The 26,580-nt window shown below is 39.4% G+C and overlaps 1 protein-coding gene across 1 annotated transcript in view; it reads right to left on the bottom strand.

The window, feature by feature from the left end:
• Window positions 1-26,580, bottom strand: part of DDX26B (DEAD/H (Asp-Glu-Ala-Asp/His) box polypeptide 26B) — a 63,331-nt gene that overhangs the window by 35,467 nt on the left and 1,284 nt on the right. The window contains exons 3-6 of the mRNA XM_011948758.1: window positions 2,177-2,326; window positions 1,278-1,367; window positions 863-1,046; window positions 475-603 (exon numbers count right to left, since the gene is read on the bottom strand). Of these exons, the coding sequence (XP_011804148.1) occupies window positions 475-603; window positions 863-1,046; window positions 1,278-1,367; window positions 2,177-2,326 (553 nt within the window). The remainder of the gene's footprint in view (window positions 1-474; window positions 604-862; window positions 1,047-1,277; window positions 1,368-2,176; window positions 2,327-26,580) is intronic.

Genomic DNA, 26,580 nt, shown 5'->3' with positions numbered 1-26,580 from the left:
AAAATACTAGTGTAGGATCTTAGAGAAGATGAGCAGTTCCTGGATAAACATTCATAATTTCTTGCCGAGGTGCAGAAACTAACACATATTTCATAAAGATGGCTTAGCATACTTGGCACTCACAAAACAAAAATCAGATTATTATTTAAGTACATACCATAGTGAATCTCCAGACATTTTGTGAATAGAGAAGTGAATGAGTCAGTGCAATCCAAAGACTGAGACCAGAGAATATAAAATGCACCAGGAAAAGGAAACACATTCTTAGGAACATCCAGCATGAAATTAAAGTTGTTAGAATTTGGCTACCTGACACATACACATAGACAGTGAATGTATGGTAGTTGTTTGGATGGATGTTTGTAACCACTCAAATGCATGTGGATAGTGAAGACTGTGTCTATAATAATTTATTTAATGTCTTCTCATTCTCCTATATAACACTTTAGGGTTAAAAAGGTTTATCTACTATACCTTCTCCAATAGGAAGTGGATCTGGTCCTGTTTTTTCAAAATTAATAACTACACCACTCTGAACTTTTTGAACTAGAGATTCTAAACATTGATTCAACATTCTTTGTGTTCTCACACAGTAGGAGCGACCTATCCCAGAAGGAAAAATAAACAGCACAAGTTTGATCAAATAAAATATAATTTCATAATACAAGCATTTTAAAATCCTAAAATATAGCTTGAAATAATCATAACTACATTGGCAGCAAGTATCATACCAATGATGACTTTAAGCAACAGAGTTAAAAGGCTTTGAAGGAAAACAAGTAAAGATTGGATATGGCATTTAATGAAAAACGTACTCTATGCTCTGAATTTTTCCTTCAGAAACGGTAAATATTGCCAATACCTCCTGTGACTTCACACATCTGTGTGATGGCAGATTCATCAGTTGGTACGCTCCCTAGTTGCTCTGGTTCAGTAGAAGCCACTCCAGGCAAACGCAACACCAGGGCAAATAACCTTTGATCCCAACGAAAAGGTTCTTTGGTTAGTTCACTTCCAGGCAGAGGGGAATTCAAAGGAAGATGGAGCTGATAAGGCAAAAATGTGAAAAGATTCATCACAACAACCCATATAAAAATGAAGAAAGAATTAAAGGGTTGACTTTTTTCTTTCATGTAACTCATTAAAATTAAGCAATCTTTCAAGGATTACCAAGATGGGTGATTTGACCAAACTGATTCTTAACTGGAAATGCCTCCCACAGAAATAGCTACATGTTCCCTGCCATTTAAACAAAATTAAAAAAAAAAAAATCTCACCTCTTCTTGAACACCAGCAGTACTTGTTAACTTGTTTCCATCTGTGATGGTAATTAAAATAGATGGTTCTAAAAAAAATGGATTTCGCCCCTAAAATACATTTAAAAAGCATTAGAGCCATGTAAAGTAATAGAAGTGTATTTAAACTTTTACATTTGCCTTGCCAATGATCTCTCAAGAATATGATAAAATTTGTCTGGATAAATAAGGAAGAAATGATCAGGGAACGAAATAGGTGGGAATCAAAATAACAACCACTGAAGAGATAACATTCAGTATAAACTGAGAAATTCTTATAATTCAGGAACTCGCCAAACCATTCACATTTAAATATCTCTCTCACTCTGCTTTCCAAGTAATCATAAAATAATATTACAAGATTATACTGGCATTATCATCCACCCTCATGAATCATTCACTTGAGTCAAAATCCTGGCACAGATAGGACACTAGTGACTTACGTGCTGCAACCTGGAGAGTGACTCTGGTTACTGTGAGCACAGACTTTAGAGGAGGAAAGGACAATGGGAGCAACAGCAAATGCTACTCTGCCTTCTTATCCTAGAGCTTTTTCATCAAATTGGGAGGGGCAGAGGAGTTAAGGACACTGAAAGTTTCTTTCCAATTGTCTTGTTCCGATATTTCTCAGCCGTTTATTCACATCATTCTCAAACATCTGATTATCTCATAGTAGACAATTTTAGCTATTCTATTATCAAGCCATGCACAAGAACCAAAAGAAGAGGGATTTTTTAAAAGTATATATTTAAAAGGTAATATGAACCTCATTTTTGGAGGTTATGAAAAGTAGCAGAAAACTCAGTAACCATGCCCAATTTTAAATTCTTACCCCAAGCCACCAAAATAAATTAGCCGTACTCACTCAAAATTTTTTTTACCTGTCCATAATTGTCTATTCCAGATATTAATCTATTGAGATTTAACAAATCAAATGAGGATCTTAGAGCCTGACCAAGAGTAGTCAGTCCAGAAGCCTGAAGATTTTTTAGTTCGCTCATGAATGTTGCATGATTTTCCTTCCAACCAGCCTGCAAACCAAACATTTACAAAGAATTTCTCAATTACACAATGAACAATATATAAAGTACAAACATAAACAGCAAGTATCAAAACTCTAAGAAATTAACCACTCCTTAACCTAATTCTATTCTATACCTTCACTGATCAGGTAGAACTAAAGCAAGCAGTTTCGGAAAGACCTGCTAGCTCTAATGATCAACTGCAAAGAACTGAAGTCAAAAATACTTCGTCCATTATGGCTGAAGGACTGTGGCACAAGAGGTCCAATTTTCTGTTCAGGCTCAACCAAACCTGCCAACACACCTGTTACCCCAGCTTGACATTGATGGTAAGCACGGAGTAAGGGGCAGAGGAAGGAGTAGTTATTTTTTAAATGCATTGTCCTTGGTAGAGACAAACAATTAGCTATATTGACTGTCTGAGCTACATTAATTCTTCTAACCAAGATTCTTCCACCCAAGCAATATTTTCACTTTTAAGCAAGAGAGGGAATAATAGGAATAGAGCCACACTTATTTGGATATAACCCTTCTGGCATCTTCAAGCATTCAGAAAGCCCAAGATCTAGAATAAGAGGAGAAAGAAAAAGAAACAAAAAGTTTTGGCAAAGAAGCAGCGTCCCCTAGCCACGCCCAGCAGCTATGAACAGCAGCAAACAACCAAAGATCCAAGGTCAACAGCCAACATGCTGTGATTGATTGCTCTGTAGAATAGAAGGAAGGAAAGGATCGTGCTGACTGGTCTGAGATGGGTATAAAAACAAAGCAGCAAAAAAATGCTGAGAAGAGAAGCTAAAAGAAGAAGGTGGCAGCTAACAGGAAGTCACAGAGGAATGGGCCAGCAAGAAAGAGAGAAGAAAGCACAGCTTGGCAACAGAGTGGAACAGCCACTTGAGCCTCGGAGAGCCTGAGAGCAGCAGTGTGATATGCTAAATGCTGAAGTTATGCCAACCAGGCCAGTACAGCGGGAGGTGGAAAACAAGAGCAAATGGTACCGAGATATACCAAACCATTTGAATTTCACATTTAGCTGAAGGCATATAGTCCATTATCCATGCAACTACATCAAACACTCTTTTCTGGTTTCATGGTCTTCCAGAGCAATTTGGATTAGTAGAATGACTGAGAAGTAAGAAAGGGGTCAGGTTATTGGCTATGAACCCTGTTATGAAATACCTGTGTGACCTTGAGCAAACCAGTCGGCTTATTAGGACCTAAGTTGAAAAGGAGGATGATCTGATAAGCAGGGACACTGTCTAAGGCTGAGAATACCACCTCGCAGAGTCATTCACATCGTAATCTGTGAGAGTGGCGCCCCCTAGGGTTAAACAGAACACAACCTGCATAACCCTACAAGGTGAGGGTGATCTTGGTTAAGATTCACTCCAGGTCCAATAGCTGGCGATTCTTGTGAAATTAAAGATGTGCTTAGCTTGTTGTCTTTTATTTTAATATTCCTAACATATCCTATAGGTCGAAGCATTTAAAGGTTAAAACTTTCCAGGTGCTCTTTTGGCCAATTTGTATATATATGACTTTTAGCACTGGGAATATAGGGAATGAGAATAACTCTTTATGGCCCAAGGAAAATCTTATTGGACTAGATAGTGAAAAGGAAGCATTATGGTTTAAAGTGTCTTTTCAAATACCTGGAACTATCAGTAGTTGATTATAAATCATACAGAATTAGGAAATTAGATTTCTTCTTTGGGGTAGAAGAGAAAGGTGTACATTTGGGTGGAGGAGAGGATCAATTTTTTCTTGTATTTATTCAACAATTTTCTTACTGACAAACTATGCTATACTTGGCAGAATGCTACGTGCTGGGGATATAGAGAGGAATGAGCTCTTGAGGGGTTCCTGCCACAAAGGAATAAGAGATGCATTTATGGAGACTGAAAGAACAAGTGACCAGAGAGTGAGGGAAGGCTTCTCACTGAAAATGGGACATTTGAGAAAGCCTGATGGGATGAAGTGAAGATCATGAGACTCACTGATGTGAGGGGTGGAGGGGACTGTGCAAGAGAAGAGAACAGATAAAAGGATAGGACTTACTTGAGAACCACCAGTAATCTGATTATCATTGCTCTGGGCACATGGCAGGAGGCAAGGCTGATTAAGATAATTTGGGTTCTGACTATAAAGTGCTTTGTACACCATGCTCAGCAGATTGGATTTTATCTGCTGGCCCTGGGAAGAACTCAAGGTTTTAAATCCGGGGAGTGGTATGATCAGATCTGTATTTCACTAAGATCTCTGCTGGTAGTTGGAGAATAAATTGTGGGGTGGAAGGGAGGCTGAAGCTTGAGGCAGGGAAACTGGTTTGGAGACTGCTGAAAGAGCTTATGAGAAAAGTGATGAAAGCCTAAGTTAGGGCAGTGGGGATGGAGAGGATGTTGCAGATTAAAGAAGTATTTAAAAGAAGTATTTCAGAGGAGGAGTCCTAAGGATTTAGTAGCTAATTAGAGGGACAGGTGAGAGAGAAAGGGTCATGCATTATGTTGAAGTTTCTGGCTTTCGCAAACTTGTAATGGTAGGCAGGGGTCCTTCACCCTGAAGCCATTATATAAAATTGATTCTTGTTTTTGGAGTTAATTCGTTTAGCAATCTTATTTCCACACTGGAAACAACGGTTATATATCAAATTTGAACTCCTGAAGGGCCATGTGGTAGTTCAAGGTATAATTTTAAAAAACTAGTGGACTGTTTGGTTTGGTAAAGGGCTAGGATAAGATTTGGGTACCACTTCATGACTCATTATGATTTAAAATAATGTGCCCTGATTGTTCATCAATCTGTCTTCAAATTTTCCTTTAGAATATGGAATGAAAGCATTTTACAAATATTAAGTTTCCTTCCTTCCCTCTTTCCTTCCTTCCCCTCCCTCCCTTCTCTCCTTCTCTCCCTCACTCTCTCTCTCTCTCTCTTTCTCTTTCCTTTTTTTTTTGAGATGGAGTCTCACTCTGTAGCCCAAGCTGGGGTGCAGTGGCACGATCTCGGCTCACTGCAACCTCCACCTCCCAGGCTCAAGCGATTCTTGCATCTCAGCCTCCTGAGTAGCTGGTACTACAGGCGTGTGCCACCATGTCTGGCTAACTTTTTGTATTTTAGTATATTCGGGGTTTCACCATGTTGCCCAGGGTAGTCTTGAACTCCTGAGCTCAGGTGATCCACTTGCCTTGGCCTCCTGTAGTGCTGTGATTACAGGAGTGAGCCACTGTGCCCGGCCCAAATATTAATAGTTTCTGTATCTAAATCTCTGACATTGTTTTTAGGTTAATTCCTATTCTTTGCAATGAATTGGATGATATGGGAAATTTTTAATGCCACTCCTACCTCAGTACTACAAAGTATGTAGGCTACATTTACTACCAAGAGCAATTAACTCTTTGGTAGGGGTCCAGCTCCCAATATCAAGAGAAGAACCAAATGTCCCTACGTCCATTGCTCAACATGCTGAAGGAAAAAAGGCCCACAGATTTACTGAAGTATTTAGAGAATCTTATTAATGTGATAAATTTCTTCCAAAAAGATAATTATAAAGAGATAGTGAGTATACATTTATACTCTCCATTCATTGCTTAATTTTTTTTCACAAATGAATTCAGGACAGCTAATTTGCCTCCTTAATATGTTTTTTTCTTTTAAATTACTTTACTCCAAAGATATTGTATTCTTATGTTAGTAAAAACCTTCACTCCTGATAATAACTTCTATACATTCTTACAGAACTTTACTGCTTACAAAGCACTTTCACACTTCACATTGGCTTAGGACAACCCTATAAAATAGGCATGGCATTAACATCCCTATTTTAACAGACAAGGAAGAAGTGAAACATAGTTATGTCTTGTTTATGTGGTGGCAAGTCACATTCTACAGCTGCACTATCTGTTACAGTAGCTTTTAGCTACATGTGGTTATTTAACACTTGATGTGTGGTTAGTTTGGATTGAGATGTGAGGTAAGTATAGAACGCATTTGGCATTTTGAGGATGCAGAACAAGAAATGCCAAAATCTCATTATTTTTGTACTGATTACATGTTGAAATGATAATGTCCTAGATATTTTTGGTTACATAAAATATTTTAGTAAAATTAATTTTACCTGTTTTTACTCTTTAATGTGGCTAGTAGAATTTTTTAAATTATGTGTATGACTGGCATTATATTTCTATTGGACACTGATGTTCCTAAAAGACCTGAAGTTGAGGTATGAGAGCCTGGCCTTAAAAGCAGCAGACAGTAGACACACTACAGAATCCAAGGCAGGGGTAAACAGGAAAATCAGTCTGATAGTTACATACAGGACAGCCTGGAGGAAGGTGAAGCTGTAGTCAGAAGAAGCTAGGAGGTTTGAGGCCAGGCGCGATGGCTCACACCTGTAATCCCAACACTTTGGGAGGCCGAGGCTAGCATATTGCTTAAGCTCAGGAGTTCAAGACCAGCCTGGGCAACATGACAAGGCCCTGTCTCTACCAAAAATACACACACAAAAATATAGCCGGGTATGGTGGTGCGCACCTGTGGTCCCAGCTACTCAGAAAGCTGAGGCGGGAGGATCACTTGATCCCAGGAGGTGGAGGCTGCAGTGTGCCATGATCATGCCACTGCACTCCAGCCTGGGTGACAGAACCAGGGCCTGTCTCAAAGGAAAAAAAGGACGGGGAGGATGAGGGGGGCAGGAGGAGGAGGAGGAGGAGAAGGAGGAAGAGGAGAAGGAGCAGCAGCTAAGAGGCGTGAATAGTAAGTCACACCTGGGGAATCAAGACCTGAATTAGTATGGAAACACAGATGAAAGAGTTAAATGAGAAACATGTGAAACAAATAGGACAGGACTTGGTGATAGAGCATGGGGCCAAAGGACAGACAGTAAAAGATGATTGCAAGAGGCCTAAAGAATGGAGGTTTAGGATAAAGGAGTAACTTGGGATGGGTAAAATCCTAAGCTAAGGGTTTATTATCTTCACAGGTCAAATTTTAAAAGTCTCTCCGAGGTAAAATAATCATGATGATGACTAAGGATAGCTAATATTTATCAGTGCTTATATGTTAGGAACTCACTTATACTAAGCATAGCACGTAATATACATCCTTCTTACATGAACCTCACAGCCACCCTCTGGGTAGGTGCTGTTATTATCTCCACTTTATACATGAGGATACTGAGGCTTGGGAAAGCGAAGCAACTTGTCCAGGCCAAACAACTAGGAAATGGCACAGCCAAGATTTGAATCCAGATAACCTAACTTCAGAGCCCACCAATTTAAACCACTCTTCCACACATTATGGATATCGGCATACCTCATTTTACTGTGCTTTGCTTTATTGCACCTCACAGATATTGCATTTTTTACAAATTTAATGTTTGTGGCAGCCCTGTATTATCAGTGCCATTTTTCCAACAGCATATGCTCACTTTGTGTTTCTCTGTTACATTTTGGTAATTTTTGCAATATTTCTAACTTTTTCACTATTATTATATCTTTTATGGTGATCTATGATCAGTGAGCTTTGATGTTACTATTGTAATTATTTTGGGGCACCATGAACCATATCCATATAAGATGGCAGTGAACTTAATCGATAAATGTTGTATGTGTCCTAACTGCTCCACTGACCAGCTGTTCCCTATCTCTTTCCCTCTCCTCAGGCCTCCCTATTCCTTGAGACACAACAATATCGAAATCAGGCCAATTAGTAACCCTACAATGGACTCTTAAGTGTTCGAGTGAAAGGAACAGTTGCACTTCTCTCACTTTAAATCGAAAGCTAGAAATGATTAAACTTAGTGAGGAAGGGATGTCGAAAGCTGAGATAGGTAGGCCTCTTGCACGAAACAGCCATGTTGTTAATACAAAGGAAGCTCTTGAAGAAAATTTAAAATGCTACTTCAGGAAACACAGGAATAAGAAGAAAAACAGCCACATTGCTGATATGGAGAAAGTTTTAGTGGTCTGCAGAGAAGATCAAACCAGCTACAACATTCCCTTAAACCAAAGCCTAATCCAGAGCAAGGCTCTAACTCTTCCTAGAGTTGACAGAATGAATCTTCAACTATATGAAGACTGAGAGAGGTAAGAAAGCTGCAGAAGAAAACTTTGAAGCTAGAAGAAGCAGCCAGTTTCATGTCATAAAAGTGCAAGGTGAAGCAGCAGGTGTTGATATAGAAGCTGTAGCAAGTTATCCAGAAGATCTAGCTAAGATCACTGATGAGAGTGGCTACACTGAAGAACAGATTTTCAATGTAGATGAAATGGACTTCTATAGGAAGAAGACACAATCTAGGACTTCCATAACTTGAAAGGAGAAGTCAATGCCTGACTTCAAAGCCTCAAAGGACAGACTGACTTTTTGTTAGGGGCTAATGCAGCTGGCAACTTTAAGCTGAAGCCAACATTCATTTGCCATCTTGAAAATCCAAGGGGCCTTAAGAATTATGCTACATCTACTTTGCCTGTGCTTTAGCAATGGAACAACAAAACCTGGATGACAGCATATCTGTTTACAGCATGGTTTACTGAATATTTTAAGCCCACTCTTGAGACCTAATGCTCAGAAAAAAAGATTCCTTTCAAAATACTGTTGATTGTTTTCAATGCACCTGGCCACCCAAGAGCCCTGATGTAGATGTACAAGGAAATCAATGTTGTTGTCATGCCTGCTAACACAACATCCATTCTGCAGCCCATGGATGAAGGAGTCATTTTGACTTTCAAGTCTTATTATTTAAAAAATACATTTTGTAAGGCTATTAAGAAGTACATTTTGTAGGGCTACAGCTGCCATAGATAGTGATCCCTGTGATGCATCTGGGCAAAGCTGAAAACCTTCTGGGAAGGATTCAACATTCTAGATGACATTAAGAACATTCGTGATTCGTGGGAGGAGGTCAAAAGATCAACATTAGCAGGAGTTTGGAAGAAGGTGATTCCAACCTTCATGGATGACTTTAAGGAGTTCAAAAGTCCAGTTGAGGAAGTAACTGCATAAGTGGTAGAAAGAGCACGAGAACTAGATTTAGAAGTGAAGCCTAAGGATGTGACTGAATTGCTTCAATCTCATAATAAAACTTTAATGATTGAGTTGTTTCCTATGAATAAGCAAAGAAAGTGGTTTCCTGAGATGGAATCTACTCATGGTGAAGATGTTGTGAACATTGTTGAAATGACAACAAAGGATTTACAATATTATATAAACTGAGTTTATACATCAGTGGCAGAGTTTGAGAGGACAGACTCCAATAAAAGAAAATAGAAAGAAGTTGTACTGTGGATAAAATGTTATCAAAAAGCACTGCATGCTTCAGAGAAAACTTTCCTGAAAGGAAGCGTCCACCAATGCGGCAAAATCTGTAGTTGTCTTATTTTAAGAAATTGCCACAGCCACCCCATCCTTCAGCAACAACTACCCTGATCACTCAGCAGCCATCAACATCGAGGCAAGAGTCTCCACCAGCAAAAAAGATTACGACTGGCTGAAGGCTCAGGTGATCATTAACAATTTTTTTTAGCAATGAAGTATTTTCAATGAAGGCGTATACATTGTTTTTTAGACATAATGCTATTGCACACTTAATAGACTACAGTATCGTGTAAACTGGGAAAGCAAAAAATTCTTGTGACTTACTTCATTATGGTGGTCTGGGAATTGAACCTGCACGATCTTCATGGTAAGCCTATATTCACTTCACAGATATGTCTTGTTAGATTAGCTTAGACGTTTAATAAAATTTTCAGATTTCACTTTAAGCCTACTTTCCCTGACATCTAAGTACAGAACAATTAGGTATGGGGAACAGTGAATTAAGAATTAGAAGGGCCTGGTCTATTCCTAGCTGTCTCAAACTTGCTTGGCAAGTGGTCCAGAGTAAGTCACTTAATCCCACTGGGGCTGTTTCCTCACCCAAGGAATGAAAGGGCTGAAAAACCAACTCTAAGGTCCCTTGCAGTTTTTATATCCTATAATTCTATACCTTCCTTTAATATAAATCAGACTTATATATCTTATAATTCTACACCCTGTAACAATCCTTTATGTAAATCTGACTTACAGAAAGAGAACACCTCCTGTCTCAGTAAATATGTTAATTCAGGTTGGGTTTAAGTTTCCATAGTCAACTAAAAATGTCTTTTCATACCAACAGAAAAACATGGGCCTTTCTGTCACTGACAGAAAGTGACCTGGGTTCTTGTCCCAGCTTGATCGGACTAGCCACTAGCTATTTATTCTCCACTTACATCACCACAGGAAGGAGAGAATTTGCACTTTTCTCCTCAGAAGGGCAAAGCCTAAAAGCAATATTTTCTTTTCTATTACCCTCTGCACCCACATTTCCACCTTCTCATCTGACTAGTTGGTTTGCAAACAGGAAACTGGCATGCTCTCTGCAGGCCTGTTGCTGAAGCTCTTTTGAATATTCTGGTATGTTCTCTGACATGTGGTGCTTAAGGGGTAGGTTCCACCCCTACAACAGACCCATAGGGTAGGTCTGTCAATATGTGAACTACTTGGAAGCTTTTCATGAATACACATGTAGGCTATATCCTTTCCTCCAGCTTTGATCAGGAATAAAGCTGTAATCTGGAACTCTGGTTGGCTTCTGGGTCTTATTTCTCAATAGATTTCAAGTGGAGGAGGGAAATGAAGGAGTGTTATTTAGCGACTCCCCTAAACTTCAGTGTCCCTCAGTATCTATCCTAATACTTGTCCTTCCTGAACTTCATCCCATTTGAGCCAGGCTACTTCTCTGATTCATTGATTTTCATTGATTTTTATTTTTTTAAAATAGAGAAGCCTTTTCCTCCATTGAAATCTTGCCAGGAACTAAGAACAAGTAAAAGAGATAAAAGCAGATCAACTGTCCTTGAAGGGGATGTGGGAGTGGTGTCAGAGGCCTTTCTGAAAACTCGTGTTCTATCTCTTTTTTTTTTTTTTTTTTTTTGAGGCGGAGTCTCGCTCTGCCACCCAAGCTGGAGTGCAGTGGCCGGATCTCAGCTCACTGCAAGCTCCGCCTCCCGGGTTCCCGCCATTCTCCTGCCTCAGCCTCCCGAGTAGCTGGGACTACAGGCACCCGCCACCTCGCCCGGCTAGTTTTTTTGTATTTTTAGTAGAGACGGGGTTTCACCATGTTAGCCAGGATAGTCTCGATCTCCTGACCTCGTGATCCGCCCGTCTCGGCCTCCCAAAGTGCTGGGATTACAGACTTCAGCCACCACGCCCGGCCTCGTGTTCTATCTCTAAAGGTCACTTGTAATCCTTTTCCAAAATGTTAGCAACCTTACTAACATTTGGAAAATGGTATAATGTTATAACACAGTATAATGTACAAGTTCAATAAACATGCTGTTAATTTCCCCAGCCAAGGTAACTGATAAAAATATTTAGGGCAGCTGTACCTAAATTTCCAGAAGGAAAGAAACCCTTACAAACGGTATGTGAATTGACTATTTATAAATCAAAAAAATAGTTGAATGATTAATATTCTCTAGGATGGTAGCTATTTAAAGGGACTGGCAGTGAATCTTTCCAAACAGTAAAACGAATGCTTGTACATTATGAATTTTCACAAGCCAGGCTCCTTCACACAGCAGTGACAGAACTTCTTGCTGGGAGGCTCCACTTGTTGTGTCCCCCTGACTTGGTGCTGAGCCACTGCACTGACTTGTTTTAGGCACATACATCCCCCAGCCTATCTGGACATTCCCCTGAGCAGTGCAGTCCAGTCCAAATCTTCCTAGCTTGTTAGCAAGCCCTTCACAATGAATGAATGAAAACCTTGTTAACATCCAGAAAGCCAATACATGTTGCTTTCCTCTCCTTGACAAGACTTTTTATCTTTTATTAAAGGAAATTAGATCAGCCTGGTAATATCTGCCATTCGTAAGCCCATGTTAGAGGTCTATCCTCGACATTGGGCTCTTCTAGGTGGTTATACAAACTAAATGATTAACAGATTTGAGTATTTTCCCAGATGTCACAAGTTAAAGCCAAAGAGTCTAAATTTAGCAGGGCCATCATTTCTCTTGTTGAAAGATAAACTATTTTCCTTTTTCCATCTGCTCTCCATAAGTTTGGGGAAAACTTGCTCTGAAACAACCCAGAAAATTTGCATAAATCAATTCCAACAGTATTTTTCATACAACTTACTTTCTTCTTCAATTTAGCATTCTGTCATCTTTGTCATCACAAACTGTTCCTGCATTGGTAAACTCACCAGTGAGATGGAATGACATGAAAAATAAGAAGCCCTGCTTTTCCAATCATCTCTGTCTCCCGAGGAGACAAATGACTTTTCTCTTGGTCTTTGCCCTGAATATTTGGGCAAGTTAAAACTTCTCAACTTCAAGAATCTTCTTCTCACAATTACAATGGACTTCAATTTTGATAACAAAGACAAGGTTTACTTGCTGTCTTAGGTAACAGAACACTATGATAGCTTAATCACTTTAAACTGTTTAAAATATCTTTGTAAAATGATTTTTACAGCTAGCACACCTATAAAGGAGGTTGTTACAATTATGAAGTACACACTAAGAATACATTATATCATTACAAGAATAGAACTGTCTTCCTTCTTGTACCTCCCCTAAAAGCTTCCTTCTTGCTTATATTTTCTGACCCTGACACAACTTTTTCCCTGATACTCTAGCAATTTGGCTGGATTTCACTTTTTTGTGCTTTACTCACTTGACTCAAGGTACTAATATACTTCAACGCTCAAAGGAGGTATTTTACTGTTGTGTGTTTTACATGTATAGTGTAGCTTTAAAATTACTTTTTAAAGAATATCCAAGGCTGGGTGCAATGGCTCATGCCTGTAATCCCAACACACTTTGGGGGGCTGAGGAGAGAGGATCACTTGAGCCCACGAGTTCAAGATCAGCCTGGGCAACATAGCAAGACCCTTCTCTCTACAAAAAATTAACATACAAATTAGCCAACCATAGTGGCATGTGTTTGTAGTCCCAAGTGGTAATCGCTTGAACCCAGGAGTTTGAGGCTACAGTGAACTATGATAACACCACTACACCCCAGCCTGGGTGTCAGAGCAAGACCTTATCTTTAAAAAAAAAAAAAAAAAAAGAAAAAAAAAAAGAATAACCAGTTCTCTTGGATTCAGTTTTATAAAAGTTACTTCCCCAAGGGCTTTTCTTAGTGTCCTGAACTTGCCAAAATGTGCAAAGTTCATTTTATTTGATTAAATCGGTTCTCTCCCTGAGAATTCTGAATGCTATCATTCTGTGTTTTGATCTACCAATTTTCCTCCACACACTTCAGGAGATACTACCAACCAAGACTACATATATGAAATCTAGCTTACTTGTGTCTTCTACTTTTTAACAAAGATATTAAGAAATTTACCTCCCCCAGTATATTGCAGAAATGTATTTAACAGTCTGTGGCCTGCTGCACTGATCTTCAGCAGACAGTTAAAGACTCAGGTGATCACATATTTTAATGAAACTGGGCAAAGAAATGATTCACAGTTTGGTTCCACTGACACATAGTTCACCATTTTGTGTTACTGACCTCTTTAAAGTAATACTTAGTATGAAGTTTTTTAAGCATACAAACAATCATAAGGATCTAGAAAATTTACAAAATATGTTTATGAAGTTTTCAATTCTTACCCCAGGGAATTACGATAAAATCGTGAAGCGGCACACTTCTCAAAGTTTACTGGAAAACATGATAATATCAAAAGAAATCTGACCTTCACCAGTGGACAGTAACATGTAGAAACTAATAATTTTAGAAGCTTTTCTCCTCCCTCCAAAAGTCAATTGCACTGCCACTGAAGCAGAAACATCTTAGAACTTACTAAACTTGGTCATATGTAAATGTGAAAAGTTTCCTTTCCCAGTCTCAGACCACTTCGACTGCAGCTATCAACTAATACCTATTATCAGGAAAAAAAAACTACTATTGCGCATATCACACGTTCAGTTGGTTACATTTTGGCTCATTTTATGGACAGATACACAAAATAATAAAAATGTTTGGCCTTGGAAAAAACATACATGGACAGGAGTGAGACTAAGCCACCTAAGCATTGCAGAAAGTGTTGAACATATGAGATAGCAGAATGGCTATTTATTACTTTCTGAAGATTACACAGCACCTCTTTCCCCAGGACTAATTCTTTTAGGAAAAATTCTTCCATGAGAACACATGGACACATGGGAGGAACCACACACACTGGGTGGGGCCTGTGAAGGGGGGTTGGGGAAGGGAAAGCATCAGAAGAATAGCTAATGGATGCTGGGCTTAACACCTAGGTAATGGGATGATCTATGCAGCAAACCACCATGGTACATGTTAACAAACCTGCATATCTTGCACATGTACCCTAGAACTTAAAAGTTGATGAAAATAAATAATTTCAAAAAATTGTTATGAGCTACTTTTTACATGGTAAAAGTAACATGCATTCATTGCTAAAAATCCCAACAAAATACAAAGTTAGTTAGTCTGTCTGTTCACCAAACCCTCACTCTCACTCTTCCAAAGTATTGACAGGACTCTGTCATGAACATTATTAAATTGTTTACAGCAAACAGAATTGACATCAATAAGATGGAGTGGCATTTACCAATTTAACCACTAAGTGTGTGATATAGCACATTAAACACATCCAGGACCTCTTTTCTAAAATTTAAAGTTTGTTGTTGTTGTTTGTTTGTTTCTCTGAGACAGGATCTCGCTTTGTGGCACAGGCTGGAGCGCACTGGTGTGAACATAGCTAACTGCAGCCTTGTAATCCTGGGCTCAAGTGATCTTCCCACCTCAGCCTCCTGAGTAGCTGGGACTGCAGGCATGTGCCACTATACCAGACTAATTTTCTTTTTTTAAATTATTTTTTGTAGAGACAGGGTCTTGCCATGTTTCCTAGGCTGTCTCAAACTCCTGGGCTCAAGTGGTCCTCCCACCTCAGCCTTCCAAAGTGCTGCGATTACAGGTGTGAGCCACTATGTCCGGCCTAAAGTAATTTTTAAGTCACCCTGAATTCCAAGCCTCAATTATTCCACTTCCTGCCTTTCAGTTATACAACTCTCTCCTGTACTTTTTCGGAAGGAGCCCTGGAAATAATCTAGTCTAATCCCTTCATTTAATAGATAAGGAAACTGACACCACAAAAGGTTAAGTGACTTGCCTGGGGTCATGTGTATAATTAGTAACAGACTCAGGCTAAGAACATGGAGCTCTTGCCTTCCAGTCCAGCACTCTTGACAGAGCTACTGAAGTGAAAATGACACAGTTTGCCATACTACATGACAGTAGATGGTATGATCTACTAGACAGGATGTACTATGTCCACTTTTTAAAATCTGATTTTATAAAAGTACCTAGCTATAGCCTAAATCTACCTCTAACACACAACTCAAAGGCATCACTATGAAATGGAGTTTACAAACCTACATAAGCTATTAAGAAAAGTGGAGAGCTTTGCTCTGCTTATCGTCAACATCCTCCTTCAAGAAATAAAACAGGAGGGGGTCTCCACTTTCCAATGTCATGGCTATATTAAAGGCTAGATATTCTCCCTGGAATCCTGTTGTCCCCTGTCTAGTTATGTGGGCTGTCTTTGGCAGAGGGACTGGCCCTTCTGATTAAACAGCAGTGCCTCCGGGCAACTTCAGGTCAATTTAAATTAAAACATCTTGGTCTAGAGTTCAGGCTAATCCAACCCTAAAGGTCATACTCCAGCTCCCACCCTCCTTCCTTCTGCAACTTCTCATCATTATAATAGCATTTTAAAGCATGTTCTGTCATGTTCTCACCCTCAAGTCACACCCTTAATGGAATGCTTTCAGTTTACTTCCTCTCCTCCCCCAGGCCTTCAGCTCTCCTGGCTCTATATCTCTTCTTCCTTTGACTAACTGATGCTCTAAGGGCTGGCATCAAGAATGGGGAGATACACTCAGAGAGTAGAAGAGACAGTGCAGGGCTTCTGTGGGAAATGATGGGAAATAAGTTTTTAATGACACGTGGAACAGATACTAGAGAGCTCAGAAGGACATGCTGGGGAATTTAGACTTGACCCCATAGGCATGGGGAGACTGAAGGCTGGTGGGGAGGGTGATATGATAAAACCAACTTTTTTCGAAAGTTAGCAGTTGATGTAAGTGAAGACAGGAATTTTGGAGACACTTGGGAGTCCAGTTAGAAGGTTGGTACAGTGGTCAAAGCATAAAAACATGAGAACCTAGATTAAAGTGATGGCAACAGAAATTGAGTCGAAGGAACACACGTAAAAGAAATTTCAAAGGGATGGCAGATAGGCCAGAGAAGATGGAAGGCAAAACAAACAAACCAAACAAAGATGAATAATGACAGAGGTCTCACTGTGAGCTGATAGCAGGACAGAGTCACGGGAGATGTGTGGAGATGTAATGCAGTCAGTTGAGATGCCTGAGTGAGAGCTGAAGATGGTGAAGCATCAGTGTGTGCTGCAATATCTGGAACCACAAATGAAGCAGGATACACTCCCCAAGGGAAAGACTTTGGAAGACAGAGAAATAATTATCAGAGAGAGAAGTGGAGAAACAGAATATAGGAAGTAGTAAGTTGTGGAAGGGAGAAGTAGTTAGTTTCAAATGTAGTCAAGGACAAAGTAGTAATTTTGCCCAAGTAGCTTGACAATAAATCTTAGGATCTTAATAAATCATATTTACTTTTCTTAACAGTACTGTTTTTCAGTTGCACAAACAAAAATGTTTCAAGACTTTTTGTTCAATTGCATTTAAATCCTGTGTTTGGCTCCTGGTACTAAGTTCACTGAACTATTTGAGCTACAGGGCAGGATATAGATAATGAAAGAGCAACTGACATTAGTGAGTAGTATAACCAGGGGGAAATGGTTTAAGATACAGAATTCTACTTTTTCTATAAACATCTGGCACACCATCCAAAAGTCTTCATGCAATGTTTTTCTAGCTAAGACCCCACTGACTGACATCTCTATTTCTTCTCTAAAATCCCTCTTCTACCCCAGGCCATCTAACTAGACAGGAGGGAAAAAAACCAACGATCTGACTATGACAGGGTGTGGCTTCAGGAAAATGGGAGAAGTGGTTGAAATGAGGACCACACCAGCAGATAAGGCTCAGGCTGATACACAAAACTCTGCAAAGGCATGATGGTAATCCAAACCTTTTTAAAAACCATGTCTACCTCCTCCAGAGGTTGTGGATTAGAAAAAACAAATGGCTACTGTGGAGTACACTGAATATCTTTCTTTTCCTCATAAGAAAAGCATTTATCAGGAGATTGGTAAAGTGAAAAAGGCATATCAGTTTCTAGTGGCTATTATGAATAGATAGCCAAGGACTACCCTGCTGCTTTTACAAAACTACCACTATTCCTATAGGGCCTACTCAGCCTAGGCCACCAGTTCACATCCTCCAGTCCTCAACTATCTCATACTCCATCAACTGAGAGTCTCAACAACTCTGTATCTGTCATCAGTAGGGGCATAACTGTGGGACATCAAAGGCAAAAATGTTTTACAAACAAATGTACCACAATACTCACCCAGCAAGTCAGAGAAATATTAAAAATAATAACACTAGCAGTAATAATTTTCATTCACTGAGTGCTTGCTACAATACCAAGCATTATTACATTAAAAGCAGCTATAAATAACAGCATGATAATTATGTTTAAAAAATGACGGCTCTAGGACATGCATCATACTGAGAAAATAACAGTGAGAAGTTATCAAAAGGAATGTTGTGTCAAAATTCATAGGAAAAGTGAAGAGGTTAATCACTGAATAGACTGGAATAGAGACAGACCTGGGTTACTACTGGCTATGTTACTTAACCTCTCTGGGCCCTGGTTCCCTCATCTATAAAATGAGGATAATAATAGTACCTAGTAATACCAGTACACAGGCTGACTAGGAAGAGAAGCTAAATAAACATTTTACATTCATTGGCACATTGCCCTGTACCTAAGCATTACTCAATAAATGTCAGATGCTATTATTTGAAAGCTATTTTGTGACTGTTCATTATTACAAGGAAGCAAATATAAGTCAAATCATATCTGAAATACAGGGATATGCTATACAAGCTAGATAACACCTTCGATCATAAGATGGGATTTAGTAGGATCCAAAATTAGGGATATAAAGTGGTCCTACCTCTTATAGATGCTATTCATCAGCATATCTATACATCCACCCAGCCTCAGAATTAGACATTGGTGCTTCTTCCTTAAATGGAAGCCATTATAGTTACCAAAAAATAACAACCACTCCTGTAACCTCCACTAGGAGGATTAAGTTTTGAAAAAGTTAAAGACTGTCAGAAGTAAGAATCCTAGGAGCCCTCCAGTCATGTGGCCTGTCCCTCATTTTAACGCTACTAATGACTTGCCATGATATAAGACAAGGGCTCCGCTGGGGAACATCAATAAAGTTTTCAAAAACGGTAGTGATACAAATTTCCCTTTGTTAAGTTTTACACTATGCCAAACTAGAGTATTTATTCTTTATCCTCTAAACTTTATCCTCTAAGCTTCCTAAAGAATGCTGCTCCTGAGAATTATTGGGCAAAGTAGCTATGTAAATCTAACAAGGGACATGTTATATATTTCTAATAACACTGAAAGCATGAAACATTCAGTACTACTGGTGAGCACATATTATAAATGGAATTCTGAATTACTGCAGTTACATTCATTCACATACATATTCCATTATACTTAGCCCAGGAAAAGACTTCTAGCCCAACCAGTTGGATCACCAACTGCATCCAAAAGACTAAGCAACCAAACTGGCTTTCAATACAAATAAGAATGGGATGCTTTCATATTTTGCCCCATGGGCAAAGGTTATCAAGCCATCAACTCTGAACTATATGATAACCTTTCATGCACAAATGAGTCTTTTATCACGGGGTGGGGGGGGTGTTCATTTTAAGCGGAACTTCCAGAGAAAGGATCCTCCTTCAGAAACAATTCCTAGGATATGAACATCATAAAATATCTTAAGAAAGAATATAGACGAATACTGCTAATAGAAATATAGTGCAAGCCACATATGGAATTTCAAATTTTCAACTCGCCACATTAAAACAGTAAAAAGAAACAAGTTAGATTAATAATGTACTTAACTCAATATATCCAAAATATTATATTTTACACTGTCTGTTGCAGCACCCACTGACAGACTAGCTACCTTTCAAGTGCTCAATAACCATACATGGCTAAGTGGATGCTGTGCTGAACCCTGTAAATGTAGCCAATCTATGAATAGGAGTAACTGGCATATGTGAAGAGCCACGCCTACCTCCACTGCCACCTCAGCCCCTCACCCTCTCTGCTGGAACCTTTACAGTGTTCCCACCCCTCAAGGAACCACAGTCTACACCGAGTTGTGAGGAAGAAGAGAGAAGGAATGTTTTCCACAAATCAAGTTGGAAACTTAAACCCATTTCCCATTAGAAACAATGATAAACACAATAGGTCTATGGCTAAATGACATTAAGAGTTAAAAAGGCTTTCCTGGGAGGAAGGTCTGGGAAGGTAATCACCACTTCCAACATTGTATCCAGGAGATAATGTGTTCCAAGTTCCCAATACACAGTTACAAAGGGACTGCCTGGGTCTCTCATCTACACTCTTTTGGTAAAAGGCAACTGGGAGGAGGCCATGTTTACAGAGTTTTTCATTTAAGGACTTAAAGGAAACATGTAGTTTCCTTTCTTCACTGCCCTTCTCACTCCCATAAGGAGGGTCCTTCAATCCTATCCTTCTCTAGAAAACACATTTCCTCCTGAGATGTGGAACCACTGCCATATTTTTTCACTCTGTGAAACTGAAAATCCTGTGTTCTAAATTATAATTATCTTCCCAAAGCAAAGGCAAACTGAAAAGAAAAAAATATCTGCCCTTTCCTTACCTGTGCCCTGCCCTTCACCATCTCCCTACCCCCACCCCAATCCCAACCATAAGGCCAAAAGCTCTCAAGCAACAAGCACTAATACAAAACTAGGCAATTTCAACTACAACTTCTGGGTCTCCCTAGCCTTTTATTCTCCCCTCCTTTAGCTCACTTAAAAGGTAATTATAACCAAACAAGCATACAGACAACAAGTTTTGTCCTATTTCTCTTCAGTTCTACCTAAGAGCTCTGCATTCCAGAAGAAATGTACATACTCTAGCTTGTAAGTTTCAAAGCCTTTCTGTGGTCCAGTCTTAACTAGTTATAGTCTTGAGACACATCAGATTCTCGGAGTCCTGTGCATCCTCCTCCCTCATCTCCAATTGTCTGGTTAAGAGTCCACTGCTCTTGACATTTCCCATATCCTAAGCAACCTTCTCTAGTCAGCTTTTTCCAGTGACTCTCCTCAAGACCTTTAATGACTAGGACCATGTCTTTTACTATTCTGGTCCCTCCTTAGGCCAGATCTTTCTGATTTCACCTTAGGCCCCTATAACAGAGCCTGGTGCAGAGGAGATGCTCGAGAAGTATATGGTAAATGAATGCCTAGACTGCCATAGTGTTGATCCACTGTTAGACTTGTCTTTTGGAAACACCATTTTGATCATATCACTACAATGGTGATAAAAGTCAGAACAGTAATTACACGCAGGGGAGAGATGGATTGCAGAAAGATGCAAGAGGCATTTTCCTGGTTGATGGAAATGTTATATATCTTGGCCTGGGATGGTGGTTACATGAATGTATAAATATGAAAATGCATCAAGTCATCAGGATTCATGTATTTTCTGTATATAAATTATACTTCGATAAAAAAGGAAAAAAGGGAAATATATACAATTATCTTGTAAAAAATACAATAAGATTCTACCATATTATAAACTTGAACCTATATGAAAATGCTAGCTGTAATAAACATTAAATATATCAAATTGTTAATAGTGATTACTCTATGGGGAAGAGTTCCAAGAATGAGGTAAGCTTTGACATGAGAGAAATGAGTAGCTTTGACACTTACATAGTGCTACCTTTTTTCCATTTGTTGAGTACATATTAAAATGTACATACCCCCTTAGGTGCTAGGGATACAAATACCTAGAAGTTCAAATATTTGCCCTTCAAGAGCTCACATTAGGGAAGTCAACGTAAACACTAATAGTCCCCATATAACATGCTAAATGCTGTATAGTTAAAGTGTGGACAACACATTAAAGGATCACAGAGGAAATTGTTACACTGCTTGGAGTAGGGAAAAGGCAGATGGACAAAATGACTTTCGAGAACATAGAATAAAGAACTGAGGTATGTCAGGCCAACCAATGTGTCCCAGGCAGAGGGAATAACACTTACAATGGCACAGAAGCAACTGGCATAGTGTGTTTGGAGAGGACCTAATTTCTCATTGTGACTGAAGCCTGAGGTCCATGAGAAGAGAAGAGAGGGCAGAGACACGGTAAAATAGGGCCAAATCATGAAGGGCCATAGAGGCCAGGCCAAGAAATTTACTATTATTGGGAAATGTAATGGAGTGCCACTGAAGGATTTTTTTTCATAGGGGAATGACTTTATTTAAAGAATGATCAATCTGAGGGCAATGAGGGGAAGGAATCAGTGGAAAGCAAGACTGGAAGTAGGGAGAACAACTGAGTGACTGCTTGCAAGTGAGAAATGATGAAGGTTGAAACGAGGAGCAAATAAGAATGAATGGATACAAGAGAGGTTGGGGATCCAGAACAGACAGGCCTCCACAATTTTGTCAGGCATATTCCCTAGTCATCTTCCAGCTGGTCCCTAGTCTGAAGACTGTATTCCCCAGAGGTCTCATCTTCTACTATTGACTCTCCCCCTTTTCTTTTTTTTTTTTTTTTGAGACGGAGTCTCGCTCTGTGGCCCAGGCTGGATCTCGGCTCACTGCAAGCTCCGCCTCCCGGGTTTACGCCATTCTCCCGCCTCAGCCTCCTGAGTAGCTGGGACTACAGGCGCCCGTCACCTCGCCCGGCTAGTTTTTTTGCATCTTTTTTTAGTAGAGACGGGGTTTCACCATGTTAGCCAGGATGGTCTCGATCTCCTGACCTCGTGATCCGCCCGTCTCGGCCTCCCAAAGTGCTGGGATTACAGGCTTGAGCCACCGCGCCCGGCTCTCCCCCTTTTCTTATTTCAAAATAATTATTGCTGCATGCCACAAATGGCCAGTAAAGGAAGGTAGATAAGAAAGCAAGATCATGGGAGAGGCAATTCATTGTAAAAGTCAATGCACTGCCTGTGTGGCATTTTGAGTTTTAAAAGCATCTTTCATTGTCTAAGATTGCTCTCACAGGCCATGTTGCTACTATTTCACTGACAAGCTCTTCCATAGCTTCTTAACCACAATGAAAGCTCCCGTAAAAGTCACTCCTTTTGCAAATAAGGTCTATAAAATATATTCATGGGCATATGAAAAAGTTATGTCTTAGCTAAAATTCTTAAAAATGCCTGTGACACATATCATTTTAAAAGCTTAGATTACTTCCTAAATCTGTAAGCCAAAATTTTGCTATTTTCTGATACATGTTGTCAAAGGCATGCAGACACCAGTAAGCAAAGCTAGCTACAGGATGTGAAAAGGCAACACTCAGGGAAAATTTTACTTTTTCAAATGTATGTTTTCAAATTACAGACTTAGAATATTTCTTTGAAACATTATCATTTCCCATTTATAAAAATCTTCTGGCCAGTATTTTATACATATGTTTCAACTATTTCTAGAAAAGTAACTCCATTTTATGTTTTTAAAAAAAATTTCCTTCAACGAAAAAGAAATAATTTTAAGAAAGTAGCTTCCAACATAAAACTATTTTGAATACCTTTGTTAGTCTATACCTACTCTAATAGCTTACTTTCTTTCGAAGTAATAGTAGTGACAAGCCTACCTCTTCTATTCACTGAATAAAAGGAAATTATTATTCATAGCAAAACAAAACATACAAGACAGCAGAACCTCAGCCAAGACTAAAAAGCACAATTATATCAAAACATCCCAAAACATAACACTTTTAAAAACCACATATTAGTTTTACAAGGATACATTAGACATTTTTAAATGTTAAACAGGGTTTCATGCTAGCTGTGTACACTGAAGATACCACGGTATAAAGGTGGGGTTAACACTTGTAACACTATGCATAAAACTTGTCTAGAAAGCAACATAACAGACGTAGCACATGATGCTTACATTTCATATACTTTTTATATGGTACTTAAGTCAAACTTAATTCCATCCATGCAAACCTGGACTGCAAGTAACAAGTATGACTAATTTTAAAAGAGCACACAGCTATAAAGTAAGGGGTACGCGGTAAAAAGTTCCGAAGTATTTGGTGAAATACTATATTCACATATTCAACATTATACGTTAGTGAAAATTTTCAGTCACAGTAACTTTTCACAAGATTTATTGTCCGAGCTTGTAAGTGGATATACTGGGAAGAGCTGCACGCCTATTAAGAAAAAAAATCTTCCAACCAAATGCACAACTCATGTCTGTTATAACACCAATAGAAACAAACCTTCGAGTAGAAAACAAAGTTCATTTTAGTGTTTAGACTTGGATACAACCAAGACCCAAGAAATAAGCAGTTACTGTGAAAAAAGAGAAACAATGGTCCTCAAACCTTAGAGAAATTTAAAAAAATACACTCATATTCTGCAAAATAATAAGCTACCAATAAAATCCTAGCCAACATCACTTTGCTGAAAAGACCTCAGACTCCTTACGAGAGTGAAGTTTTTAAGTAGGAACTAAGGTGCCCGCTGACAATCAAAGAAAGACCTATTTGATAATCAGTGTGACAGAAAACAGACATTTATGGCTCCCAGCTATTAGCAAGTGAGACTAGACTAAATTTTAAGAAAAAAAAAAAATCACCAGATGTTCTAAAATTTCAGACCTTCCAAGCTGGTTAGATCCTAAAAGCAAAGAACAAATAGTTACCACATGCTGAGAGGAGGGTTGGAGGCAGGCTGGCAAGAGAGTGATTGAAAAGAGACTCAGAAAAAGAAAATGCTACCAAAATATGGCATATTATTAATTCAGGTATAGAGAGCAAAATGACAAGAACATCGTTAAGATCATTAACCTTTCCTAGAACATGTAGTTACCACCTAAAATGAAAAACTTTGGAAAAATAGACTAAGAAGATAACCAATGATTAATGAACATATTACCAAAAGTATCTTCCCATATATCTGACCTACATAACGAAAAAAATAATCAAACTCAACTTGGAAACGTGCTTTTTGCTTTAGGAAAAAAATGGCAGGATAAAAAGAGTTATCTGATGAAATTTCCACTAAAAACAAAATCCAACTTTTACTGTCTGTTCTATAGGACTATCTGGAGCCTTTAAAATAGTATGAATGAATTACACAGCCATTAAAAATTTTAAGTATGAAGGCTATGTGGCGACCTGGAATAATTCACCGGATAAAAATCGGTGGAAAAAGCAGAATACAAAGTAATATGTGCACTGTAATCACAATGCTAGGTTAAAAGATGTAATGATGGTTATTAAGAATGAGGTTTATTTCCTTTCCCAAGTTTCTGTAACTACTGTTTTGTTAAGTTCTATAGATGGAAAACTATCTTTAAACAATCCTTCTTGGCATATGGAAAAATGATAAATAAGTTGTTCCTTTTTTTTTTTTTTTTTACGACAGAGTTTCACTTTGTTGCCCGGGCTGGAGTGCAGTGGCATGGTCTCGGCTCACTGCAACCTCCACCTCCCGGGTTCAAGCAATTCTCATGCCTCAGTCTCCCGCGTAGCTGGGATTACAGGCGCCCACCACCACACCCGGCAGATTTTTTTTTTTTTTTTGGTATTTTAGTAAAGACGGGGTTTTACCATGTTGCCCAGGCTGGTCTCAAACTCCTGAGCTCAGGCAATCCGCCCATCTCGACCTCCCAAAGTGCTAGGATTACAGGCGTGAGCCACCGCACCCGGCCAATAAGTTGTTCCTTTAAGGAAAAGAAGGCACACTGCTTTGTGGTTTATCTTCTTTACTACTTCCAATTAAGGAGCATGTCTTCAAATGACCACACTACAAATGGTCGGTTCTTATCTATATTAGTAGTCAAAGGGTGTAGATATTCAGACCTAGGATGTATAAACATCTCCTTTTCTATGTGGAAAAAAATGATCACATCCTTTTGGGAAAACTGACATTTTTAAAAAGCTTATGGCATTTTGAAAGATGTCTACTTGTTCCACTTTTCTAAATGGATAGAATCACAAACTGAAAACAAAGTATCGAAAAAAAGAACAGTTTTAAGGGGAACCTAGTAATTAAACTGTTAACCGAAGCTACGAGTTACAAAATTAGTTTCTCTTCGGTTTCCCTATGCTTGAAGGAACACTCTTTGGCCAACTATTCGGCTTGGTAGGTTCCATTCATTAAAACACCTCATTCTACAGAAACGGATCACAACACATCCAGACTGCGTCTCCCTACCACTATTAACGATTATTCTGAGGAAAAAAGAAAAAGCCTAACAAAAAACGTCAAGGATTGTGGTAGTATTTTTAAATTTTCAATATGCAAGCAGGACTCTTATGCAGGTTGGTTTAACAGTTTAAATTCCATTTTATCTGGCCACTGCAGGCAAAGCAGCAGTTCTTTATCTCCTCAGCATAGGAACATAAATTACCCCACAGAGGCCGTCCTCCCTACTTTTCTCCTGTAGGTCAGAATCAAATCATCGAACTTCACTATTACAAATGCTCACATTTGAGTCCTCCCCTTCCTTTCTTTCTTGTCCCTGGATTAATTCCTACGTGGCTGGCACAAACCTAATTTATGATGTAAATAGGTAGAGCGGGTCCCTAAAAAGCTCTGCCCCTGTGGGTTCGCACTCGGCACGTCCCCCTCCGTGTCGCTGCTTCGCTGGAATTTCCAATGAAACAGTAACAGTAGCTAAGGTAACTGAGAGCGGTGCTGAACCTGGCCAGTTCCGGAGGAGAAACGCAATGACTTTCTCCGGGTCTGGGGGTGGGGAGGCTGGCTTCGCGGACAGATTTCCGATTGGGCGGGGGTGGTGAGAGGCCAACGAGTGCAAAGGCGGTTGTCTGGTCTTTGAAGGCCGGCGGCTGGCTCTGCCACGCTCTCAGCAGGAAGGGGAGGGGAGCGGGAGGAAGGAGGGGAGAAGGAGGAGAAGCGGCGAAGAGCCCAAGGAGGGGAAGGAAGACCGGGGGAGGAAGGAGGGGCCGGAGGAGGAGCCCAGGCTCCGGGAAAGCCCGCGCGCCCAGCCCGCAGGACCTCGGGGCGGAGTCGCAGG

Source organism: Colobus angolensis, unplaced genomic scaffold, assembly GCF_000951035.1.
Source record: "Colobus angolensis palliatus isolate OR3802 unplaced genomic scaffold, Cang.pa_1.0 Scaffold283, whole genome shotgun sequence".
In the NCBI taxonomy this organism is placed as follows: Eukaryota; Metazoa; Chordata; class Mammalia; order Primates; family Cercopithecidae; genus Colobus; species Colobus angolensis.
This window is presented reverse-complemented; position numbering and strand designations above follow the sequence as displayed.